The sequence below is a fragment of the Bos indicus x Bos taurus genome, chromosome 5 (genome assembly GCF_003369695.1).
Source record: "Bos indicus x Bos taurus breed Angus x Brahman F1 hybrid chromosome 5, Bos_hybrid_MaternalHap_v2.0, whole genome shotgun sequence".
In the NCBI taxonomy this organism is placed as follows: domain Eukaryota; kingdom Metazoa; phylum Chordata; class Mammalia; order Artiodactyla; family Bovidae; genus Bos; species Bos indicus x Bos taurus.
This window is the reverse complement of record NC_040080.1, coordinates 19,814,380-19,837,276: the sequence shown is the minus strand read 5'-3', so window position 1 is coordinate 19,837,276 and position 22,897 is coordinate 19,814,380. Positions and strand designations below refer to the sequence as shown.

Here is a 22,897-nt window from a genome sequence, read left to right as displayed (position 1 = left end):
TGGTGTGCTGCAGTCCATGGGGTCACAAAGAGTCAGACAGGATTTAAGTGACTCGACAGCAATAGTGGTTAATAAATCTTCAAACCTTATCATTCAATTTGTTGGAAAAAAAAAGAGGGCTCACTTGGAAATGGGGATATGAACTCCGTTAATATGTGGTATCTATGGACGGATGTCCCAGAATAGTAATTCAATACTTATGGGTAGCTTACTATTTGGATTTTAGTTATTGATTCTCTTATCTTCTTGGAGTTGTATTTTTGGTTGGATCTAAGGCATAGATTGCAATGCAGGAGACCCTGGTTCCATTCCTTGGTCGGGAAGATCTGCTGGAGAACGGATAGGCTACCTACTCCAGGATTCTTAGGTTTCCCTTGTGGCTCAGCTGGTAAAGAATTCGCCCACAATGCGGGAGACCTGGGTTCAATCCCTGGGTTGGGAAGATCCTCTGAAGAAGGGAAAGACTACCCACTCAAGTATTCTGGCCTGGAGATTTCCATGGACTGTATAATCCATGGGGTCGCAGAATCAGACAGCAAAGAGTTGGACGGAAAGCAAAGAAAGAGTTGGACAGAGAGCAAAGAGTCGGCCGGACAGCAAAGAAAGAGTTGGACAGCAAAGAGTTGGACACGACGGAATGACTTTCACTTTCTTTCCAAGGCAATACTCAATGTGCAAACAGACTAATTATTTCACAATATTTAAATGTTTAAACGTTTGCATCAAAACCAGTGTTTCAAAAATCATTGAAACAAGAGATCCTCAGATCTCTTAATCTTTCTCCCCTTCCCTTCAACTGTAACGTTTATCAATTTTTTTGACATTTCTCAAATGTTCATATTAATAAAACGGTACATATTTTTGCATTTGTTATATTAAGTAAGCATGGTTTTATGCTCTTTGCATTTAAATTTTTTGAGTTGAACATTTTATATTTCTTTCCCTACAAAGCTGTAATTATTTCTGTTTATACATATGAATTTGAAATACATTTTTAAAATTCTTTTATGATCTTTAAATTTTGCTGTTAATGGATCTAAGACCTTAAAATAGTTCTCTTGGTGAATTTAAAGTCAATCAGCAAACATTAGTAATCTCTCAGCTCCACGCCTCAATGTAGGTTCTTGGTTAAAAGCACAAACAAGCAAGAAACCTGGAAATTTTTATTTATTAGTCTGTAAATCTAACACTGATATTTATTTAAAAAAAAAAAAAAAAAACAGCAGTGACTTTATTTCTCTGTATGCAGGTTTTGTTTATCAAAACTAGGGAAAACTCTACCTAACTAGTAAAAATGATGCTGGGGAACATATTGCAAATACATACTTGATAACATTAAAAAGTACTTATCTACCAGTATGAATCACACATCTTGTTCGCACAATGATGAGGATTATTCACTTTACAGAGTTTACAGCACATGAAGAAATATGAATAATTAAACAATGGTTAAGAAAAAAAAAGTTTCTAAATGTTAAGATTAAAATCAGCACAGGGAACTATGAAAATATATATTAAATCCTTACAATTTAGCCTGGAGTGGACAATAGTCACAGAAGTATTTTCTTGCAAATGACATTTCACTGGTGACCTGAAAAATAAGGAAGAGTTGAACAGAAGAGTGAGAAAGGGAACAGTGTTTGTTGAGCTGAGGCAAACATATGATTAGATTAGAGGCAAAAGACAGCATGCCACATTTGAGGAACCGAAACAGGGTTAGTGTGCTTGCATCATTACCAGCATGGAGGTGGGGGAGGAATAAAGAGTGGCTGGAGGAGCTGGTAAAAGGTTTAAACTGTGAAAAGCCACTGAAGGAAATAAGGTGGTGAGTAATGTAAGGGATGTGAGGTTCAAGAATCTAAACCATGATGACAACATGGAGAATGGACTGTAGCAGACAGAAAAGCTAGAGCAATAATCTAAGATGATTGGGTGATTAATAAAGTCTGTATAGAGACAGACTCCAGAAATAATCGTGTGATAAAATTGACAGGGTTTAAATGAATTTTTGACTATTGAGAGAGAGAAGAAGGAGGAAGTCATGGTTGACTCCAAAAGTTCTGGCTTGAACTAGAGTGAGCATGTTACTACCAATCCACTAAGCTAATCTGTTTAAGTTCATTAGTTAATGGGTCTTGAGATGTAGATGTATATAGAGATGTCCAATAGGCAATCCTCTATAATAAGGTCTGGGCTAGAAGTATGGGTTTGGGAGTAGTCAATGAATTGGGGAGATTGGGACTGACATATACACCCTTGTTTAGTAGTTCAGTTGTGTCCAACTCTTTTGTGACCCCAAGGACTGTAGCCTGCCAGGCTGCTCCATCCATGGGGTTTCAAAGGCAAGAATACTGGAGTGGGTTTTCTCTAGGGGATCTTCCTGACCCAGGGATCAAACCCTCATGTGTTGAAAGCAAATTCTTTACCACAGAGCTACCAGGGAAGCCCCAACATATACACTCAAGTACATATAAAATTAGTTGTTTTATATGTGTAACTGATAAGAACCTGCTGTATAGTACAAGGAACTCTACTTAATACTCTGTAATGACCTATATGTAAAAAAGACTCTTTAAAAAAAGAATGAATATATGTATATGTATAACTGTAAGTGTGGTGTTGGATAAGACTCTTGAGAGTCCCTTGGACTGCAAGATCAAACCAGTTAACCCTAAAGGAAATCTGTCCTGAATATTCATTGGAAGGACTGACGCTAAAGCTGAAACTCCAATACTTTAGCCATATGATGCAAAGTACTGACTCATTGGAAAAGACCATGATGCTGTGAAACATTGAAGGCAGGAGGAGAAGGGGATGACAGAAGATGAGACGGGTGTATGGCATCACTGACTCAATGGACATAAGTTTGAGCAAGCTTTGGGAGCTGGTGATGAACAGGGTAGCCTGGCATGCCACAGTCCATAGGGTCGCAAAGAGTCCAACATGACTGAGCAACTGAACTGAACTGAACTGATAACTGATTCACTTTGCTGTACACTTGAAACTACCACAACATTGTAAATCAACTACACGTCAATAAAAATTATTTAAAAATAAAATAAACTGATAGCAATTGAAGTTATAGAGTGGATGAGTTTAGCCAATAGTTGCGTGTAATAGAGGACCCACAAGAACTCTGAGGAATATCATTATTTAAGAGATCAGATGAGAGAATAGATGTTGCAGAAAATACTGAGGAGGACTAGTTGGACAGGTAGAGAGAATTTCAAGAAAACTTTGCATCATAGGTGCTAAGGTTAAAAAATATTTCAAAAATGAATGCCAGGTCAACAAGGAGCAACACTGCTGAGAGATAAAGTGAAAGTAAACAATCCTGACTGTATTTAGTCAAAAGTGTGGAGAGAACACGTCAGTGCAATAGTAGGAAAAGCAGAAACTACATTTTAGAATGTGGACTGAGAAACAGAAAGAGGAAGGCAAGTATAAAAAATTTTAGGAAATTTGACTTAAAACGGATGAGGAAAACTGGGTGGAAACCAAAAGACTCATGTGGTTAATGAACAATTTTCTTGTAAAGGAAGGCATAAGAAGACAGAGGTTAAAGAAGACATAATCAAGGAAGGGATCTCCTTGAAAAAAATTAAGTGGATGCAATCCTGACCGTAGACTTGGAGATCTGATTTAGATAGAAAGAAGTGTGGCTTTTTTTTTTTTTTTTTTTCTTTTTGGAAATGGAGAGAAAAAAATGACAAGACACAGACAAATGTGTAGATTCAATGGTAGAAAATTCAAAAATGTAACATCCAATGGCTTATCTTTGAAAAAGTAAAAAGTTTTTCCATTAATGGTGAAGGCAAGGTGTAGGGAGAGAATTCTTGAGGACACAAAGCAATAGTTTCTGTCTGAAACAGTCAGTATCATTCATGAGAGATGACTATGAAAATGTCATTTCAGTCCTCCAGTAGAGCCAAGAACTCAAGGCTGATTGCCTTGATGGGTAGTGACCCACGTCCACACTATTATCAGCACTACCACAATAATATTTGTTGTAGAAACAAAGTGTTTCCACAAAAATGCATACTTTTTTTAAAGAGGAAGATTTATACCTGTGATCAATTCAGAGGTCATTGTCTGTAGATGAAGGAACAACACCTTGACAAATCCAGTAATTCTGAATGGGGCACTTTTCAGAAAAAACACCCTTTTTTGTTATTAAAGCACAAGCATCATCTTCAACCTCTCCAAGAACTTGAAATCTATGGAGGAAAAAGCAACATACTAGTGACTCCCATGAAAGCTGGACTCTTTCCCAGACATCTGTTCTCACTCTGCTAAAAGCACAATTCTGTGTATCTTGTGTTTTCTCTCTTCTTAGGAAGAATGTACTCTCCAATCTGGAGTTTTGAGACAGTGCAATATTTAGAGAGCAAATGCACATTAAAAGCAATTTATTTAATGAAGGAGTTCCTCTAAATAGTTTTCTAACCTAAACAGTCATTTGTAAATATTACTATGTGGAATTAAAATGAAAATTAAAATGTAAGAAACATTGGTTTCCCAATCCATTCCATCATGCAAAAACTAAAGATTTTAGGAGACCACTAGGATCTGCATGTTTGTATCACCCCAAAATTCGTATGTTAAAATCCTAACCTCAAAATGATATATTAGGAATTAGGACCTTTGAGAGATGCTTAAGTCATGAGGGTGGAACCTTCATGAATGGGATTATTTCCTTACAAAGGAGATTCTAGAGAGATCTCCAGCCCCTTCCACTATGTGAGAACATATTGAGAAGGCTCTGGCTGCAAACCAAGAAGCATCCTCTTAACAAAACAAGATCATTCAGGTACTTTTATCTTGGAATCCCACACTCCAGAACTGTGGGAAATACATTTCTGTTGCTTATAAGCTACCCAGCCTGTGGTATTTTGTTATAGGAGCCAGAATAGAATGAGCCCTTTCAAAAATCTTTTTTCACTGTTTGTAATGAGCCTCTTTGCTTCTACAAGAGATCAACTCCCTTTTAAAATTTGTAAACTCACATAGACACCTCAACAAGAAAATTTCTGTGCATGTGGGTGTATAAGGATATACCCAGATTCTTTATCCTTAACATAAAAGAAGGAAACTTCCCCTAAATTCTGGTTTTCCATGATGTTCAAACCAACTTTTCCTGTCTTAAACAAATAAGCTGCAAAATATCTTAGAAATCAGAAAATACTCAACTTAAAGAATCAGATTAGCAAATTAATAATTCTAAGCAGGTTTGCATGTGGGTGGCCGAGTATCACATTCTATATGAAAAATATAATGGTAAAAGGAGTGGATATATGTATAACCGATTCACTTTGCTGTACATCTGAAGATAATGCTGCTGGTGGTGCTAAGTCGCTTCAGTTGTGTCCGACTCTTTGCGACCCCATAGACGGCAGCCCACCAGGCTCCCCCATCCCTGGGATTCTCCAGGCAAGAACACTGGAGTGGGTTGCCATTTCCTTCTCCAATGCATGAAAGTGAAAAGTAAAAGTGAAGTCGCTCAGTCGTGTCCGACTCTTTGCGACCCCATGGACTGCAGCCCACTAGGCTCCTCCATCCATGGGATTTTCCAGACAACAGTAGGGGAGTGGGGTGCCATCACCTTCTCTGTCTGAAGCTAATTGGACATGTTAAATCAACTATACTCCAACAAAACTTAAAAATAAAATATTTAAAAATAAAAAAGGGTCAATGCTGATTTTCTAGAAAAAAATATGCTGGGTGATATCCATTAAAAATAATCAGAGATAAATTTTTTAAGTTAATTTAGTGTGGAGGGTGTACAGAGATTGTGGCATATGTGAGTACAGAGTATGAATTTTAACAAAAGATATTGTAAATAGTCTCTGGTTAAGAACATTCATTTGCTGAGTTACTTCCTTCTTTTGAGCAATTTTTTATTCCCCTCAGCCAGCCTGATAAGTCTGCTGTATCACTCTCAAACATCTCTATTTTCTTTCTTCATTTCCTCCATATCACATCTCTTTAAGAGATACCACAAATTTCAAATTTTCAAGAAGTTAAATCAACTTTTAATGATCCTCCAAGCCTTGATAATAAGAATAGAAGTTTTTGCCCTGGACACTCCAAACCTTCTGCCTGTGTTTTGAGGATCAGCACAGAATCCCCAAAGATTCAGTACTCTCTACACATAGAATTTAAACAGAAATGAACGAGGTACATAAAATAGATACAGATATTGTTTATTGGGATAATAGAATTTGAAGAGAGTCAAATGGCTGTCTGTTGTGTTACATGTAAATTTTTCCTTAATATTTCCCAGTTATTGGGGTGGGGGAAACTACCTTTGTGAAAGCTCCACCCTCATGATTTAAGCATCTCTCAAAGGTCCTATTTCTTAATACATCATGATGTATTAATACATTGTGGTTAGGATTTTAACACATGAATTTTGGGGTGATACAAACATGCAGATCATAGCAGTCTTCTAAGATCTTTATTTTGCATGTGAGAGAGGGGATATATGTATACATGTGACCATTTCATGCTGTACTACAGCAAAAGCTAATGCAACACTGCAAAGCAGTTATACTCCAATTTAAAAGATAAGAATTATTCTGTAAACCTCTTTTCTTAAGAAATACGTAATAAGAATTTAAATTTAGAGAATTTTGCATTGATATGATTTTCCATTTATACCTCTAGCATTATCTGTAAGCTAAAAGAAAGCCAAATATGAAAATAAATTAGTTTAGGAGTCTGTTTCTCTAAGGCAAATTTCCTGATCATTTATACACTAACAAAGATTAATGTCTTCAATCTGTAGGAACAAGTTGGCTCCCTGCAGGTTCAGGCAGCCCCTAGTAGGGACTGGCTGTTGAACTATTAAGTTCCCCCTATAGAACTCAAATGCCAGGTGATGCAGTGTTAAATAATCTGCCTGCCAATGAAGGAGATGCAAGAGACTCTGGTTTAATCCCTGGGTTGGGGAGATCCTCTGGAGTGTAACCCACTTCAGTATTCTTGCCTGGAAAATTCCATGGACAGGGCAGCCTGACAGGTGACAGTCCATAGGGTCGCAACGAGTTGGACATGACTGGGCACACACACACACTCAAATGCCAAATACTCACAGTTGTAGATTTAATGGGGTGCCATCCAGCCAGGTCCACGTATTTTGTGGATAAGAAATGTTCAATCCAATCCAAAAGTAAATTCCATCTTGTATACTGCTCTGTAAGAAATCCTGTGACAGGGATCCAGAGGAAATGAATTGTTACACTATTAAAACAGCTTCTTCTGACCTTTGTTCAGACTTTAAAAGGCTTTGCTATTTATCCTCCTAATCAGGAAAATCTTAAGAAAGTTGAAGAGGTTTTCTACATACTTAAGGTAGGAAATTAATATGGAAAAGTTTCTGAAGTATTCTTGCATATATTGTGTAAAGGTATTTGCTACTTAATGGAATTCATGAGGATGATATACACAGCAACTGATGAAAGGGTGCAAAGAGAATTTGAAGCAAAAACTAGGAATTAATGTCTTCCCAAAGGAGAGATAGCTATCCTTTTGCCTACCAATGTGCAGTCTTGAAGAAGACTGATGTTTATGGGGAAAATAAATAATAACACTAAGGAGCCTCCATCTGTCCTATCCAAGATACCAGGAATATTGTCAGATATAGGTAGCGCCTTTGATGAGTACCTCTCTGGGCTTCCCTGGTGGTTCAGTCGGTAAAGAATCTGCCTGTAATGCAGGAGACCCAGGTTTGATCCCTGGGTTGGGAAGATTTCCCTGGAGAAGGAAATGGCAACCCATTCCAGTATTCTTGCCTGGGAAATCCATGGACAGATGAACCTGGTGGGCTATAGTCCATGGGGTCACAAAGAGTCAGACACCACTGAGCACACAGAAGCTCTTCTCTTAGTTTTAAAAGGGCTTTTTTGTTTTTTTGTTTTTCCTTTTTCATGGCAAATGAGCTCTTACCAATTCAGCCTTATCTTGGATCACCAAGAGATGTGATTTCATTGTTGAACAGAGTTTTTGGCTATCGATCCATGATTGATAGTTTTTGAAAAAGTTATAGCATTTCCCTTTCTTCTGCACCCAGCCATTAGGGCATAAGTTTTGGCTATGGTTTCCTAAAACATAAAAAAAGCAGAAATAGACTTGAAAACAAGGTTTGGATATCAAAATCAATTATGGCACTAATTTTGTAAACAATTTCTTTTAAAAAAATTTTTGTCTCACTTTTAAGAGATGAACGCCTCCTCCACTGATGGTCTTTAAAGAGATTGTTGTTGTTCAGTTGCTAAGTCACTTCTGACTCTTTGCAGACAAAGAGATAAATGCCAGAAATAGTCATTTTTGTTACTCAGTAGCTAAGTGGTAGCTCAGCTGATAAAGAATCCGCCTGCAATGCCGGAGACCCCAGTATGATTCGTGGGTCAGGAAAATCCCCTGGAGAAGGGATAGGCTACCCACTCCAGTATTCTTGGGCTTTCCTTGTGGCTCAGACAGTAAAGAATCTGCCTGCAATGTAGGAGACCTGGATTTGATCCATGGGTTGGGAAGATCTCCTAGAGGAGGGCACAGCAACCCACTCCAGTATTCTTGCCTGAAGAATCCCTATGGACTGAGGAGCCTGGTGGGCTACAGTCTATGGGGTCACAAAGAGTTAGACATGACTAAGCACACAAGTGGTGTCCAGCCCTTTGTAAACCCATGGACTGCAGCCCGCCAGTCTTCCCTGTCCCTACTATTAAGGGCTACAATTAAGTAATTTCCTGAGTTCTTTATTCATATGAATGTATAAAATGTTTTTCTTTATATGACATTTATGACATAAAATTATTAACTTCATGTTCCACATTTCATAAATAAAGGCGCTAAAGCTAAGGTTAAGCAAAGAATAAAGAGGGCAACTAAAATAACTTACTAAAGGTCGTATAGTTTAGAAATAGATAGGAGATAGAAAAACTTAAACAGAGAGGCTAAATGCCTAGATATCTAAAAGGCATCAGGGGAAAACCACTCTGAAAAATAAAATGTCTATTTAGTTCTTTGGCCCATTTTTTGATTGGGTCATTTATTTTTCTGGAGTTGAGCTGTAGGAGTTGCTTGTATATTTTTGAGATTAGTTGTTTGTCAGTTGCTTCATTTGCTATTATTTTCTCCCATTCTGAAGGCTGTCTTTTCACCTTGCTGATAGTTTCCTTTGATGTGCAGAAGCTTTTAAGGTTAATTAGGTCCCATTTGTTAATTTTTGCTTTTATTTCCAATATTCTGGGCGGTGGGTCATAGAGGATCCTGCTGTGATATATGTCAGAGGGCTAACAAACATGTGAAAAGATGCTCAACATCACTCATTATCAGAGAAATGCAAATCAAGACCACTATGAGGTACCATTTCACACCAGTCAGAATGGCTGTGATCCAAAAGTCTACAAATAATAAATGTTGGAGAGGGTATGGAGAAAAGGGAACCCTCTTACACTGTTGGTGGGAATGCAAACTAGTACAGCCACTATGGAGAACACTGTGGAGATTCCTTAAAAAACTGGAAATAGAACTGCCTTATGATCCAGCAATCCCACTGCTGGGCATACACACTGAGGAAACCAGAAGGGAAAGAGACACGTGTACCCCAATGTTCATCGCAGCACTGTTTATAATAGCCAGGACATGGAAGCAACCTAGATGTCCATCAGCAGATGAATGGATAAGAAAGCTGTGGTACATATACACAATGGAGTATTACTCAGCCATTAAAAAGAATTCGTTTGAATCAGTTCTAATGAGGTGGATGAAACTGGAGCCTATTATACAGAGTGAAGTAAGCCAGAAGGAAAAACACCAATACAGTATACTAACGCATATATATGGAATTTAGAAAGACGATAACAATAACCCTGTGTACGAGACAGCAAAAGAGACACTGATGTATGGAACAGTCTTATGGACTCTGTGGGAGAGGGAGAGGGTGGGAAAATTTGGGAGAATGGCATTGAAACATGTAAAATATCATGTATGAAACGAGATGCCAGTCCAGGTTCGATGCACGATACTGGATGCTTGGGGCTGGTGCACTGGGATGACCCAGAGGGATGGTATGGGGAGGGAGGAGGGAGGAGGGTTCAGGATGGGGAGCACATGTATACCTGTGATGGATTCATTTTGATATTTGGCAAAACTAATACAATTATGTAAAGTTTAAAAATAAAATAAAATTTAAAAAAAAAGAAAAAAAAAGAAAATGTCCTTTTCAGAGTCACATTTGATGCAGAATAATAGGTTTCACAGCATACTTTATCAGTAACTTTGTAAAACAAAATGTTTATCATGATCCCAATATCTCTATGCCCCAAGGACCTCCAGACATATCACCATGAAAAGGAAAAACTTGGAAAAAAAAACATTAAAATAAATCTATACTCAGAAATGAATAAAATCTATACTCAGAAAATAAATCTATATTGAGGAATTTATTTATATATTCAGAAAAATTAATAATATTTGTACTTCAAGCTGAGTCCTTGCATCTTAAAAGATACCCTGGAGAAAGAAATAGCTACCCACTCCAGTATTCTTGCCTGGATTCCATGGACAGAGGGGAGCCTGGTGGGCTTCAGTCCATGGGGCTGCAAAGAACGGGACAAGACTGAGTGAATAACACTTTCAGTTCTTCATGGGAGGGGAGACACAGTTTTTGAGGTATGAGCCTACTGTTTTGCCCTCTCCACTGGTTGAGAATTAAAGCCACCTTTCTATCTCCTCCAAACTCTCCATATTTTTTATTAGGCTTTGGTGGGCAGAGAAAGCCAGGATTTTGGCCATCAACAGTTCCATCTCAACATCAAGACTATACATATATTTTAGCATAACTCATGGCATTTAACTATGCAAAAGCTTATAGCTTTAGGTGGGTTTTATACTTAGAAAATGATCATAACTTATGAGAAAGGTTAATTTTCATATTTTAAAATAAACACATAAATAAGAAAAAATAAGCACTCCTTTTTTTTTTTTTTTTGCAAAAAGGGCAAAGAGGATGAACAGGCATTTTACAGAATAAAAATAAAAATATCTAATATGTGCAATTTTGCATTTAATTTCTCTGTTATATAAGAAATGCAACTAAAATCAACTATGTGTACTTTTATCATAGTATATTAGCACATATAATCTGAACTCTGTGTGTGTGTGTGGGTGTGTGTGAGATAGAGAGAGAGTCCAAATCCTGCTCTCTCTTCCTGGTATTGACATTCCTTAGCAAGTCCTTATGGTAACTTGAATGCTGATTCAAGTTCATCTGAGGAGAGGTATGTGAGTGTGAGGGAGTGATGTTACTTCTTCAAATTTAAACTGAATCGGCTATTTAGAAAGGTAACCCCCTGGTGGCTCAGACAGTAAAGAATCTACCTGCAATGCAGAAGATGGGGGCTTGATCCCTGGGTGGGGAATATCCCCTGGAGACAAGAATGGCTATTTAGAAATTGAAGGAAATCTTGCCCCAAAAATGCTCAAGATGAAACTCTTTGAGCATCCTGAAACTGGTTTTTGCGTATTCAGTTTCTGTTGTTGTTTAATGGTAAGTCATGAACAACTCTTTTTGATCGCATGGACTGTAGCCCACCAGGCTCCTATGTCCATGGAATTTTCCAGGAAAGAATACTGGAGTGGACTGCCATTTCCTCCTGCAGGGGATCTTCAGACCCAGGGATCAAATCTGCATCGCCTGCATTGGCAGGTGAATTCTTTACCACTGAGCTGCCTGGGAAGTCCACATATTCAGTTAGTGGAAGCTAATTTTCTAGGAGAAACTTGCATTTCTCTCTGTGTGCCTTGAGATGTAAATGTTCTACCACCTTCCTCAAGAATATTTTATCTAGATCATCTCTAATTCCTGAGACTGAGGGAAGGAAGAAAGGAAGGGGTAAAGAGACTTTTTAAAATTTAACTTTTTCCCACTATATTTTTTACAAATAGTGAGTTTTGTACTCTAATATCTGATTCATGAGTGTTTTTAAATTAATTTTTGTTGGTTTGAAATATATTAGTTTCTGCTGCATAGCAACATGAATCAGCTATACATATACACATGTGTGTGTGCTCAGTCTTGTCTGACTCTTTGTGACCCCACAGACTCTAGCCTGCCAGACTCCTTTGTCCATGGAATTTTCTAGGCAAGAATACTGGAGTGGGTTGCCATTTCCTACTCCAGGAGATCTTCCCAACCAAGGGATTGAATCCATATCTTTTGTGCCTCCTGCACTGGCAGGCGGATTCCTTACCACTGCAGCACCTGGGAAGCCCATATATACATACATCCCTTCTTTTTTTTTGGATTTACTTCCTATATAGGTCACCACAGAGCACTAAATGTGCTATTCAGAAGGTTCTCTTTAGTTACATATTTTATACAAAGTAGTGTATGATTAAGTTTTTAAATGAAGCTATGAGAAGGGGTTGACAGAGGATGAGATGGTTAGATGGCATCATTGACATGAGGGAGCAAACTCTAGGAGATAGTGAAGGACAGGGAAGCCTAGCTGTGCTGCAGTCCAAGGGCGTCGCAAAGAATCAGAAATGACTGAGTTACTGAACAACAGCGACAAATACATAGAAAAGGGCTAAATTCCTTAACTTGTGATTTCTGGATTTCTTTATTTAACAGTAATCTTTTGACTGCCTGATTATCTGCCCTTTGATGCAAAACTCCTATATATCCTAGCTCCCACATCACCTCCCCAGAGCAGTTCTCTTAGGGTTACTGCCTCTCAGGCTCAGAGTTCCAAAAATCCCCACCAAATAAAACATAACTCTTGACTTTCAGATTGTGAATATTTCTTTAGTCAACACATGCCATATCAGAAATTTCACATATCACCCTCCCCCCCTAATTCATAGAAGCATGATTGAAACTCAGATTAGGAAGACAGATTAACAGACATGTCTGCTATCTCCTTATTGGTTGACCTCACAATAAAGCTTCTCCTTCTCTCAAAAGCTCATGCCAAGTATGGAATTTTACATGTGTTAGGCAGCAAGCCCTTTGCTCCAAAACAATATCTATTATCATATCATCCTTAACCACACTCCACATCCTGGGCTCACCTTACCTTTCAAGTTTCTAATGCCTCACACAGGAAGCTACTCTAGACCTCTGTCAGGAAAAAGTTTCATCAGTTAAATCTCACATGAAAAAGGCATTTGATTATATCTTCACTATTTCTCATACACACATACGCATCTTGTGGGTAGGGACTTTTTCTTAAGTTTCTTGCCATCTCATCATTAAACCAAGTATTTTATATTTGCCTAATAAGTATGTGATATAAAATTAATAAATTAAGAATTTGAAAAATAGGAAGAGATAGTGATATGTTTATTGACTAGTAAGAGAATTGTAACATTCGAAGTAGCAACAAGTTGACTGCTGGAGACAGTGGTATTTAAGAGTTTTAGCAGCTGCAAGGTAAGTGAGCAGTACTTACCTAAGTAGTGAACCTGAACAGATTAACAGGAACCAGAGTGAATAATTACAATAAGAAAACCATCTTCAAAATACTGAAAAGGACCTGAATTCACCAGCCTAAAATATTCCATTTTTATATGAGAATTATTTTAAGCTGAAAAACAACTTGAGATTCAACAGATGCAGGAAGAAGCCTCCTCTGAGCTTTGCTTATCAGACAAAAAGTTAACTTGTTAACTCCAGGTCATGTGTCAAGCAAAGCAAAGCATCAGTCTGGAGCAAGGTTTATTGAAAGGCCATGCAAGGAAGGGTGGCTTCTGCCCTAAAAAAAGGTCACAGCTCCCTGAAGGGTTTTGGCAAAGAACTTTTGAAAGCCAGATGAGGAAGGGAGGTTGCAAGGTCTGTGATCAGCTCATGCACAGTTCTCTGATGGCTGACGGTGAGGGAATAAGGCAGTGTTACAAGGGTGAACATCGTCAGTTCTTAGGCTCCAGCAGGCCTGGGGCTCTGTACTCAAGGTCATCAAGTAGTTAACATCTTCCATTTGTTGGAGAGGGGGAGGTTTTTTTAACATCTACAAAACACCTCTGGAAATATGTACCAAATACTATTAGCCAGACCCTTCAGAGAGGAGCTAAAGCAGAGGATTTGGGGGAAGTTCTGTCCCACCCAGAAAGGCCCCATGGGGTCCTGCTCAGTTACTTTCTGAGAAGTGAGGCTGCCATGAATACCCTCTTCAGGGTAAAAACAACTCCCATGAAAGAGACTGATAGGAAACCTACCTTAAGTTCCTTCTCTGGGGAAATTTTATGGCCACGAAGAAAAGGGAAAGACTACTCATGCCTGCTAAAATAGACACTGTCACAAACTTCATTAGTTCCAATGTGTTCTGAAAAACCCACTTGTCTTTCCCAAAAACCCATACTGTTTTTCCCATCAGAGTCAATTCTTCTGTCTTTCTTTCCCCAGGTGGCTCAGTGATAAAGAATCCATTGCCAATACAGAAGATGTGGGTTTGACCCTTGGGTTGGGAAGATCCCCTGGAGAAGAAAATGGCAATCTGCTCCAATATTCTTGCCTGAGAAATTCCATGAACAGAGGAGACTGGCAGGTTACAGTCCATGGGGTCACAAAGTGTTGGACACGACTTAGTGACTAAGGAACAATTCTTTTCCTTATTGAAGCATAAATATGTAAACAATTAACTTTGACCATTTAGCCAGCCACTTCTTTTGTTAGCTCTCGTATGCACACAGATGAACCATTTTCTTCTGTTAACTGGTGTTTTCCTCCCCCAAAACACAATGAAATAAAACCACTTACTTATGAAGTTTGTACTGTTCTGCTGCTTCCTGGGAGAAAGATTCATGCAGTTGCAATCTTTGGTTCCATTCTCACTACTGAACCTCTCGCTGGGGTTGTCACTGCAGGAATATATGCTTAGGTGACTTACTAAGAAATGAAGAAAAGTAGTAACACTAGTTAGATTCCTACAAATATAAGCCTTGGCCTTTTAATTATCTGTCAGTGTTGTTGATCAGTTGCCCACTCTTTGCAACCCCATGGATGCAGCACGCCGGGCTTCCCTGTCCCTCACCATCTCCCAAAGTTTGCCAAAGGTCATGTCCATTGTATAGGATAATATGAAACTGCAAACAAATTTACAAAATACTGATTGAGAGGACATTTGTTTATAGCATTTTAGCCTTATAATTTGACAAAGGATAATAAGCTTTGAGACTCAGAGAATTTCACTTAGGAAAATGTAAGTAGAAACAACAAAAAAAGTTATCTAAATAATAAAAATTTTTAAAAATATATATTTACATTTGCACCTATTTGGTGTCAGTTCAGTTCAGTGAGTTGCTCAGTCGTGTCTGACTCTTTGTGACCACATGAACTGCAGCATAGCAGGCCTCCCTGTTCATCACCAACTCCCAGAGTTCACTCAAACTCACGTCCATCGAGTCGATGATGCCATCCAGCCATCTCATCCTCTGTCGTCCCCTTTTCCTCCTGCCCCCAATCCCTCCCAGCATCAGAGTCTTTTCCAATGAGTCAACTCTTCACATGAGGTGGCCAAAGTACTGGAGTTTCAGCTTTAGCATCAGTCCTTCCAAAGAACACCCAGCACCAATCTCCTTTAGAATGGACTGGTTGGATCTCCTTACAATCCAAGGGACTCTTAAGAGTCTTTCCAACACCAGAGCTCAAGAGCATCAGTTCTTCAATGCTCAGCTTTCTTCACAGTCCAACTCTCACATCCACACATGACCACTGGAAAAACTATAGCCTTAACTAGACGGACCTTTCTAGGCAAAGTAATGTCTCTGTTTTTGAATATGCTATCTAGGTTGTTCATAACTTTCCTTCCAAGGAGTGAGCGTCTTTTAATTTCACAGCTGCAATCACCATCTGCAGTGATTTTGGAGCCCCCAAAATAAAGTCTGACACTGTTTCCACTGTTTCCCCATCTATTTCCCATAAAGTGATGGAACCAGATGCCATGATCTTCGATTTCTGAAAGTTGAGCTTTGAGCCAACTTTTTCAATCTCCTCTTTCACTTTCATCAAGAGGTTTTTTAGTTCCTCTTCACTTCCTGCCATAAGGGTGGTGTCATCTGCATATCTGAGGTTATTGATATTTCTCCCGGCAATCTTGATTTCAGCTTGTGCTTCTTCCAGCCCAACATTTCTCATGATGTACTCTGCATATAAGTTAAATAAGCAGGGTGACAATATACAGCCTTGATGCAGTCCTTTTCCTATTTGGAACCAGTCTGTTGTTCCATAATAACAGACTGCTTGCTTCCTGACCCTCATATAGGTTTCTCAAGAGGCAGGTCAGGTGGTCTGGTATTCCCATCTCTTTCAGCATTTTCCACAGTTTATTGTGATCCACACAGTCAAAGGCTTTGGCATAGTCAACTCTTGCTTCCTGACCCGCATGTAGGTTTCTCAAGAGGCAGGTCAGGTGGTCTGGTATTCCCATCTCTTTCAGAATTTTCCACAGTTTATTGTGATCCACACAGTCAAAGGCTTTGGCATAGTCAATAAGGCAGAAATAGATGTTTTTCTGGAACTCTCTTGCTTTTTGCATGATCCAGCTGATGTTGGCAATTTGATCTCTGGTTCCTCTGTCTTTTCTAAAATCAGCTTGAACATCTGGAAGTTCATGGTTCACGTATTGCTGAAGCCTGGCTTGGAGAATTTTGAGCATTACTTTACTAGCGTGTGAGATAAGTGCAGTTGTGCAGTAGTTTGAGCATTCTTTGGCATTGCCTTTCTTTGGGATTGGAATGAAAACTGGCCTTTTCCAGTCCTGTGGCCACTGCTGAGTTTTCCAAATTTCCTAGCATATTGAGTGAAGCACTTTCACAGCATCTTCTTTCAGGATTTGAAATAGCTCAGCTGGAATTCCATCACCTCCACTAGCTTTGTTCATAGTGATGCTTTCTAAGGCCCACTTAACTTCACATTCCAGGATGTCTGGTTCTAGGTGAGTGATCACACCATCGTGATTATCTGGGTCATGAAGATGTTTTTTGTACAGTTCTTTGGTGTATTCTTGCCACCTCTTCTTAATATCTTCTGCTTCTGTTAGGTCCATATCATTTCTGTCCTTTATCAAGCCCATCTTTGCATGAAATGTTCCCTTGGTATCTCTAATTTTCTTGAAGAGATCTCTAGTCTTTCCCATTCTGTTGTTTTCCTCTATTTCTTTGCATTGATCACTGAGGAAAACTTTATTTTCTCTTCTTGCTATTCTTTGGAACTCTGCATTTATATTGTTATATCTTTCCTTTTCTCCTTTGCTTTTTGCTTCTCTTCTTTTCACAGCTATTTGCAAGGCCTCCCCAGACAGCCATTTTGCTTTTTTGCATTTCTTTTCCAATGGGATGGTCTTGATCCCTGTCTCCTGTACAATGTCATGGACCTCTGTCCATAGTTCATCAGGCATTCTATCAGATCTAGTCCCTTAAATCTATTTCTCACTTCCACTGTATAATCATAAGGGACTTGATTTAGGTCACACCTGAATGGTCTAGTGGTTTTCCCTATTTTCTTCAATTTAAGTCTGAATTTGGCAATAAGGAGTTCATTGTCTGAGCCACAGTCAGCTCCTGGTCTTGTTTTTGCTCACTGTATAGAGCTTCTCAATCTTTGGCTGCAAAGAATACAATCAGTCTGATTTCAATGTTGACCATCTGATGATGTTCATGTGTAGAGTCTTCCCTTGTGTTGTTGGAAGAGGGTGTTTGCTATGACCAATGCATGTTCTTGGCAAAACACTACTAGCCTTTGCCCTGCTTCATTCCGTATTCCAAGGCCAAATTTTTCTATTACTCCAGGTGTTTATTGACTTCCTACTTTTGCATTCCAGTCCTCTATAATGAAGAGGACATCTTTTGGGTGTTAGTTCTAAAAGGTCTTGTACGGACCGTGCGGCAGAAGCCTGCCGGCTGTGACGGACCTCGCAGAAGCAGGGCCAAGAGGAGCTACCCCACATCCGAGGTCAGGGGCGGTAGCCGAGAGTGCCAGGCTGCGACGGCGCAGGAGCAGCCAAGAGCAGCTACCCCGCATCCAAGGAGTGGTGGCTGCATGGGCGCAGGAGACCCCAGAGGAGCTACTCTACCTTCAAGGTCAGGAGGGGCAGCGGTGAGGAGATACCCCTCCTCCAAGGTAAGAGAAACCCAAGCAAGATGGTAGGTGTTGCAAGAGGGCATCAGAGGGCAGACACACTGAAACCATGCTCACAGAAAACTAGCCAATCTAATCACATGGACCATAGCCTTGTCTAACTCAATGAAACTAAGCCATGCCATGTGGGGCCACCCAAGACGGATGGGTCATGGTGGAGAAGACTGACAGAATGTGGTCCACTGGAGAAGGGAATGCAAACCATTTCAATATTCTTGCCTTGAGAACCCCATGAACAGTATGTAAAGGCAAAATGATAGGATACTGAAAGAGAAACTCCCCAGGTCGGTAGGTACCCAATATGCTACTGGAGATCAGTAGAGAAATAACTCCAGAAAGAATGAAGGGATGGAGCCAAAGCAAAAACAATACACAGTTGTGGATGTGACTGGTGATAGAAGCAAGGCCCAATACTGTAAAGAGAAATGTTGCATAGGAACATGGAATGTTAGGTCTATGAATCAAGGCAAATTGGAAGTGGTCAAACAGGAGATGGCAAGAGTGAATGTCGACATTCTAGGAATCAGAGAACTAAAATGGACTGGAATGGGTGAATTTAACTCAGATGACCATTATATCTACTACTGAGGGCAAGAATCCCTTAGAAGAAATGGAGTAGCCATCATGGTCAACAAAAGACTCCGAAATGCAGTACTTGGATTCAATCCCCAAAACGACAGAATGATTTGTTTGTTTCCAAGGCAAACCATTCAATATCACAGTAACCCAAGTCTATGCCCCAACCAGTAACGCTGAAGAAGCTGAAGTTGAACGGTTCTGTTTGGTATAATAGGTTAGAATTCTGTGTGATTTTGAACTAGTGATGTAGCTTCTCTTTTCCTCAGGTTCTTCATATATAAAAAGGGGAAATATTTAATTAACTTAGAGTTGATGGAAGGCTGAAAGTTAGTAAATGTAAGATATTTGTCACAACTCCTAACATGTAATAGGATGCAGCAAATGGAAACAATAATAGGTAAGACTGTAGCTCTTGTTGAAGTAGAGCTCATTTTACAATAAATCTTAAATTTAACTCAGCCTTAAATTTTTAAACAGCTGATAAATTTTGTCAAAACTTCAAAATATTGTCATATGTAAACTCCGTAAGTTTTTTTTTTTATTATAAATTTATTTATTTTAATTGGAGACTAATTACTTTACAATGTTGTACTGGTTTTGCCATACATCAACATGAATCTGCCACGGATATACACGTGTTTCCCATCCTGAACCCCCCTCTCATCGCCCTCCCCGTAGCATCCCTCTGGGTCATCCCAATGCACCAGGCCCAAGCATCCTGTATGCTGCATCCAACGTGGACTGGCAATTCGTTTCATATATGATATTACACATGTTTCAATGCCATTCTCCCAAATCAGCTTTCATAAAATTAAGTACTTTCACCAAAATATAAAACCTCAGTTCATAGATTGGGACTGTCAAACCTACATTATTTACCAACTGAGAAATGAAGTATTTCCTTATCAGTAAACAAGGATGTCACCATCATCAGCGATTGCAGCCCTCCAAAGTGAGCCTGTGAGCTCTAAGGGAACTCAGCAAGGAGAATGCCTGCTATTTAACCGCCATCAGATGGCAGCCACTCCCTGTGAGAGTGAGCCCCAAAGAAGCTCAGGATGTGAAAACACAGGATATAGGCCCCAGATAGCTGAGATGCATATGAAAGGAATGATTTCAGTGAGCCCAGACTCTTGCATCTTCCCATATATAAACAAGTGCCAAATTCCTTAACTTGAGATATCTGATTTTCTTTGATTAACAATAATATTTTGGTGTTCAGATTACCCACCCTTTGTTGCAAAACTTCTGTATAATCTAGCTTCTCCCCTCCCTCCTCCTTGGAGCAGCTTCTCAGAGCTATCTGAATCACGACCTTCCAGGAGTCAGTCTTCCTTCTGCCCCAAATAAAACTTAATTCCCAACTCTCACATTGTGCAAATCTTTTTCAACAAAGTGCTTTTGCCAAAACATAAAACTTCAGCAAATTGTGGCTGTCAAACCCACAGTTTGCCAATTAATTACAAAATTTCTAGCAGAGTATAAATCACATTTATTACCTGCTCTATATAGGGGGAAATGATTAATAATTAATGAAATTATCAACCTTGTCATTTAATACCAACATAAATAAAACAATATTGAAAGAGAATATTAGGTAAATGTGAACAATGATTCTGAAAAAGTTAGAGAAATGTCTAAAAAGAAAAAAACAACTCCAAAGGAAACATATTAATCTCTATAGTTGAATGTGTAGCTTTAATTTACTCACCCCAAACAGTTAGTCCTATCACTGTGGCAACAAGTGTAACCACGGCAATGCTGGTCAGTCTCAGAGCAGTCTGATGCCATTTGGGACATTTGGGGTTATCTGTAATGATTAATTTTTCTTTCTGAAACATTTAAGCACTTAAAACAAACTTGAAAATAAGTCAAACCGTTGACTTTAAAAAATGCACTACATTAGAGAGTTACAAGTTAAGTTTCCTTTGGGGCAAAATGAGGACTGCAGCCTGGGAGAGAGCATTTCAGATGGCTCTGAAAAGTTGCTCCAAAGAGGCAAGGGGAAGGTCAGTACATAAATGATTTTGGTGAAGGTGGAATGTGTACAATCAAGCATGTATTTTTTCCAAAAGATTTCTGCTATTCTTGTGAAGCTTTGCTAATCACAGAAACAGTCATCTCACCGTGACAGATTTTAGAGTTTTTCTAGCTATGGAGAAATACAAGAATTGGGCTCATAAAATTGGATCGTGAAAGTATTTAACTATCCAAAGACTTGTCACTCAAGCACAGAGGAGATGTGTGCACTCTGCTCTCTACCCCCAGACTCTTTTGGGGATGTGTTGAAAAGCAGCAGCTGCAGCAACACATGATTTAATTCTTGTGGAGGTGGATGACAAGTGCCAGCTTGTACTTGACAATACAAATGTCAAACTTTTGAGAGTACACATTGTCTTAATGTGATGGAAAGAAATCTACAATCTCTATACATATTCTGTTACCATGAACACATATTTAGTTATCTTTAAAGAACTGGTTTTATCAATTCAAAATAAGAGATGAATCAATTGCGTGTGTGTGCCCAGTCATGTTTCACTTTTTGCAACACTATGGACTGTAGAACGCCAGACTGCTCTGTCCATAGAATTTTCCAGGCAAGAATACTGGAGTGGGTTGCTATTTCCTTTTCCAGGGGATTTTCCTGACCCAGGAATTGAACTCACATCTCCTGCATCTCCTGCACTGCAGGTAGATTCTTTACTGCTGAGCCATCAGGGAAGTCTAAGACACCAGTATGCTTTATCTAATAATTAAATATTTTTCTGTTTTTTTGTTTGTTTGTTTGTTTTGTTTTTTAATTATTTACTTCATTGTTTTTTAAATTTTTTCAGCTTGATTAAGATATAATTGACATATCACACTTTGTTTAAAGTTTATAACAGGGCAATTTGACATACACATACATTGGGCTGTGATTAGGGCTTCCCTGGTGGGTCAGCAGTAAAGAATCTGCCTACAATGCAGGAGATGTGTGCAGGACACTTGGGTTCAACCATAGTAATGCAGTCCTCATTTCACATAGTTATCATTTTGTGTGCAGATGTGGTGATAACTTTGATGATGCACATTCACTGCTGCTTTCTAGTATATGGCACAGAATTGATATCTATAGTCATCATGTTGTACATTATACCCCCAGAACTGTTATCACCAGAACTTATTAGTATCACTAGAATTTTGTAATCATTTCAACATTTCCCCCCATTCTCACTACCAACCACCAAAGTACTCTGTAGAATTCACCAGTATTAGTGAAAGAATATTATTCTTACGTTAACACTTCTGTTCCAAAACTATAATTCACATAATAATCAAATGGGTGGTTATTAGACAATCAAGTAGTCAAAATATTTCCACTAAAATTTGTCATTTACCTTTATGTACATCTGGACTGGAAATAGATAATATTCAGTGGGATTGACACCCAGGAAGGAAAAATATATCCCAAAAGGGAAAAATATATCAAAAGTATCAAAAGAATTGAATTATATTAAAAATTACTGTCTAAAGTAGAAACATAAGCAAAATTAAGTATTATAGCCGTCCATCTTTCTAAATTTTGTTTGAAATATTTTTTTAATATTTTAACAGTTATATATTTATATCAGTTCATGAAGCAAAACTCAGATGCCAGTCTTTATAACATTGCTTCAACAAAATAAGCATTATAATACTTACTTAATTTTCAACATAGGTCAAGTCAGATCTGATTCATTACTTTCAATTAAACAATATTTATAAACATATAATTATATGCCAGAAACTAGACTGAATAGAAGGGTTGCAGAAATAGAAAACTGCACAGTCTAATGGGGAGACATGTATGTAAACTGATTATTTCAGAATAAGATTATGAATTTTCTGAATAATAGACTCCAGTTGTAGTTCTTAAAAGTTCTCATTAAAAATCTAAGACTAAAAAACCAATAGAAAATTCTAGCTGTATAATCTGTGGCCTCGTGGAAGGTTATGGATTCTTACCTTTGCATGTCCACATATGTTGGCAATGATAGGGATGTTTCCTTGGCTTCTGCGTCATTGATTCCTCTGTGTTTTGCATCTGTCCAAACATCCTATAAACAGAATAATCCATCTTTGAATGAGATGGAAAGAGAGACATCACTTGATTAAAAGCAGTCAGTGCCTACAAGCTGTGGCACTGAAACAAAGCCTAGA

General features: G+C 38.6%; 1 protein-coding gene across 2 annotated transcripts; it reads right to left on the bottom strand.

Annotated features, from left to right (window-relative positions):
* Positions 1 to 532: 532 nt before the first annotated feature.
* Positions 533 to 22,897, bottom strand: LOC113892438 (killer cell lectin-like receptor subfamily F member 1). 2 transcript variants are annotated; one of them, XM_027541269.1, is made up of 7 exons: positions 22,703 to 22,896; positions 20,430 to 20,528; positions 14,762 to 14,890; positions 7,948 to 8,102; positions 7,095 to 7,207; positions 4,068 to 4,217; positions 1,151 to 1,591 (listed from the first exon to the last, which is right to left on the bottom strand). In XM_027541269.1, exons 1-6 carry the CDS (start codon positions 22,839 to 22,841, stop codon positions 4,079 to 4,081), a joined length of 774 nt encoding a protein of 257 aa, XP_027397070.1. In that variant the 5' UTR covers positions 22,842 to 22,896; the 3' UTR covers positions 1,151 to 1,591; positions 4,068 to 4,078. The 2 variants fall into 2 exon arrangements, with proteins under 2 accessions (XP_027397071.1, XP_027397070.1); XM_027541270.1 differs by lacking the exon at positions 4,068 to 4,217 and having other exon boundaries at positions 533 to 1,591; positions 22,703 to 22,897.

Excerpts from the sequence above, each read along its gene's own strand:
- LOC113892438 (XM_027541269.1), bottom strand. The coding sequence starts at position 22,841 with ATGTCTCTCTTTCCATCTCATTCAAAGATGGATTATTCTGTTTATAGG. Across the intron at positions 20,529-22,702 it reads ACATATGTGGACATGCAAAG|ATAACCCCAAATGTCCCAAA; the intron begins GTAAGAATCCAT and ends TAATCATTACAG. Across the intron at positions 8,103-14,761 it reads GAACAGTACAAACTTCATAA|GAAACCATAGCCAAAACTTA; the intron begins GTAAGTGGTTTT and ends TTTATGTTTTAG.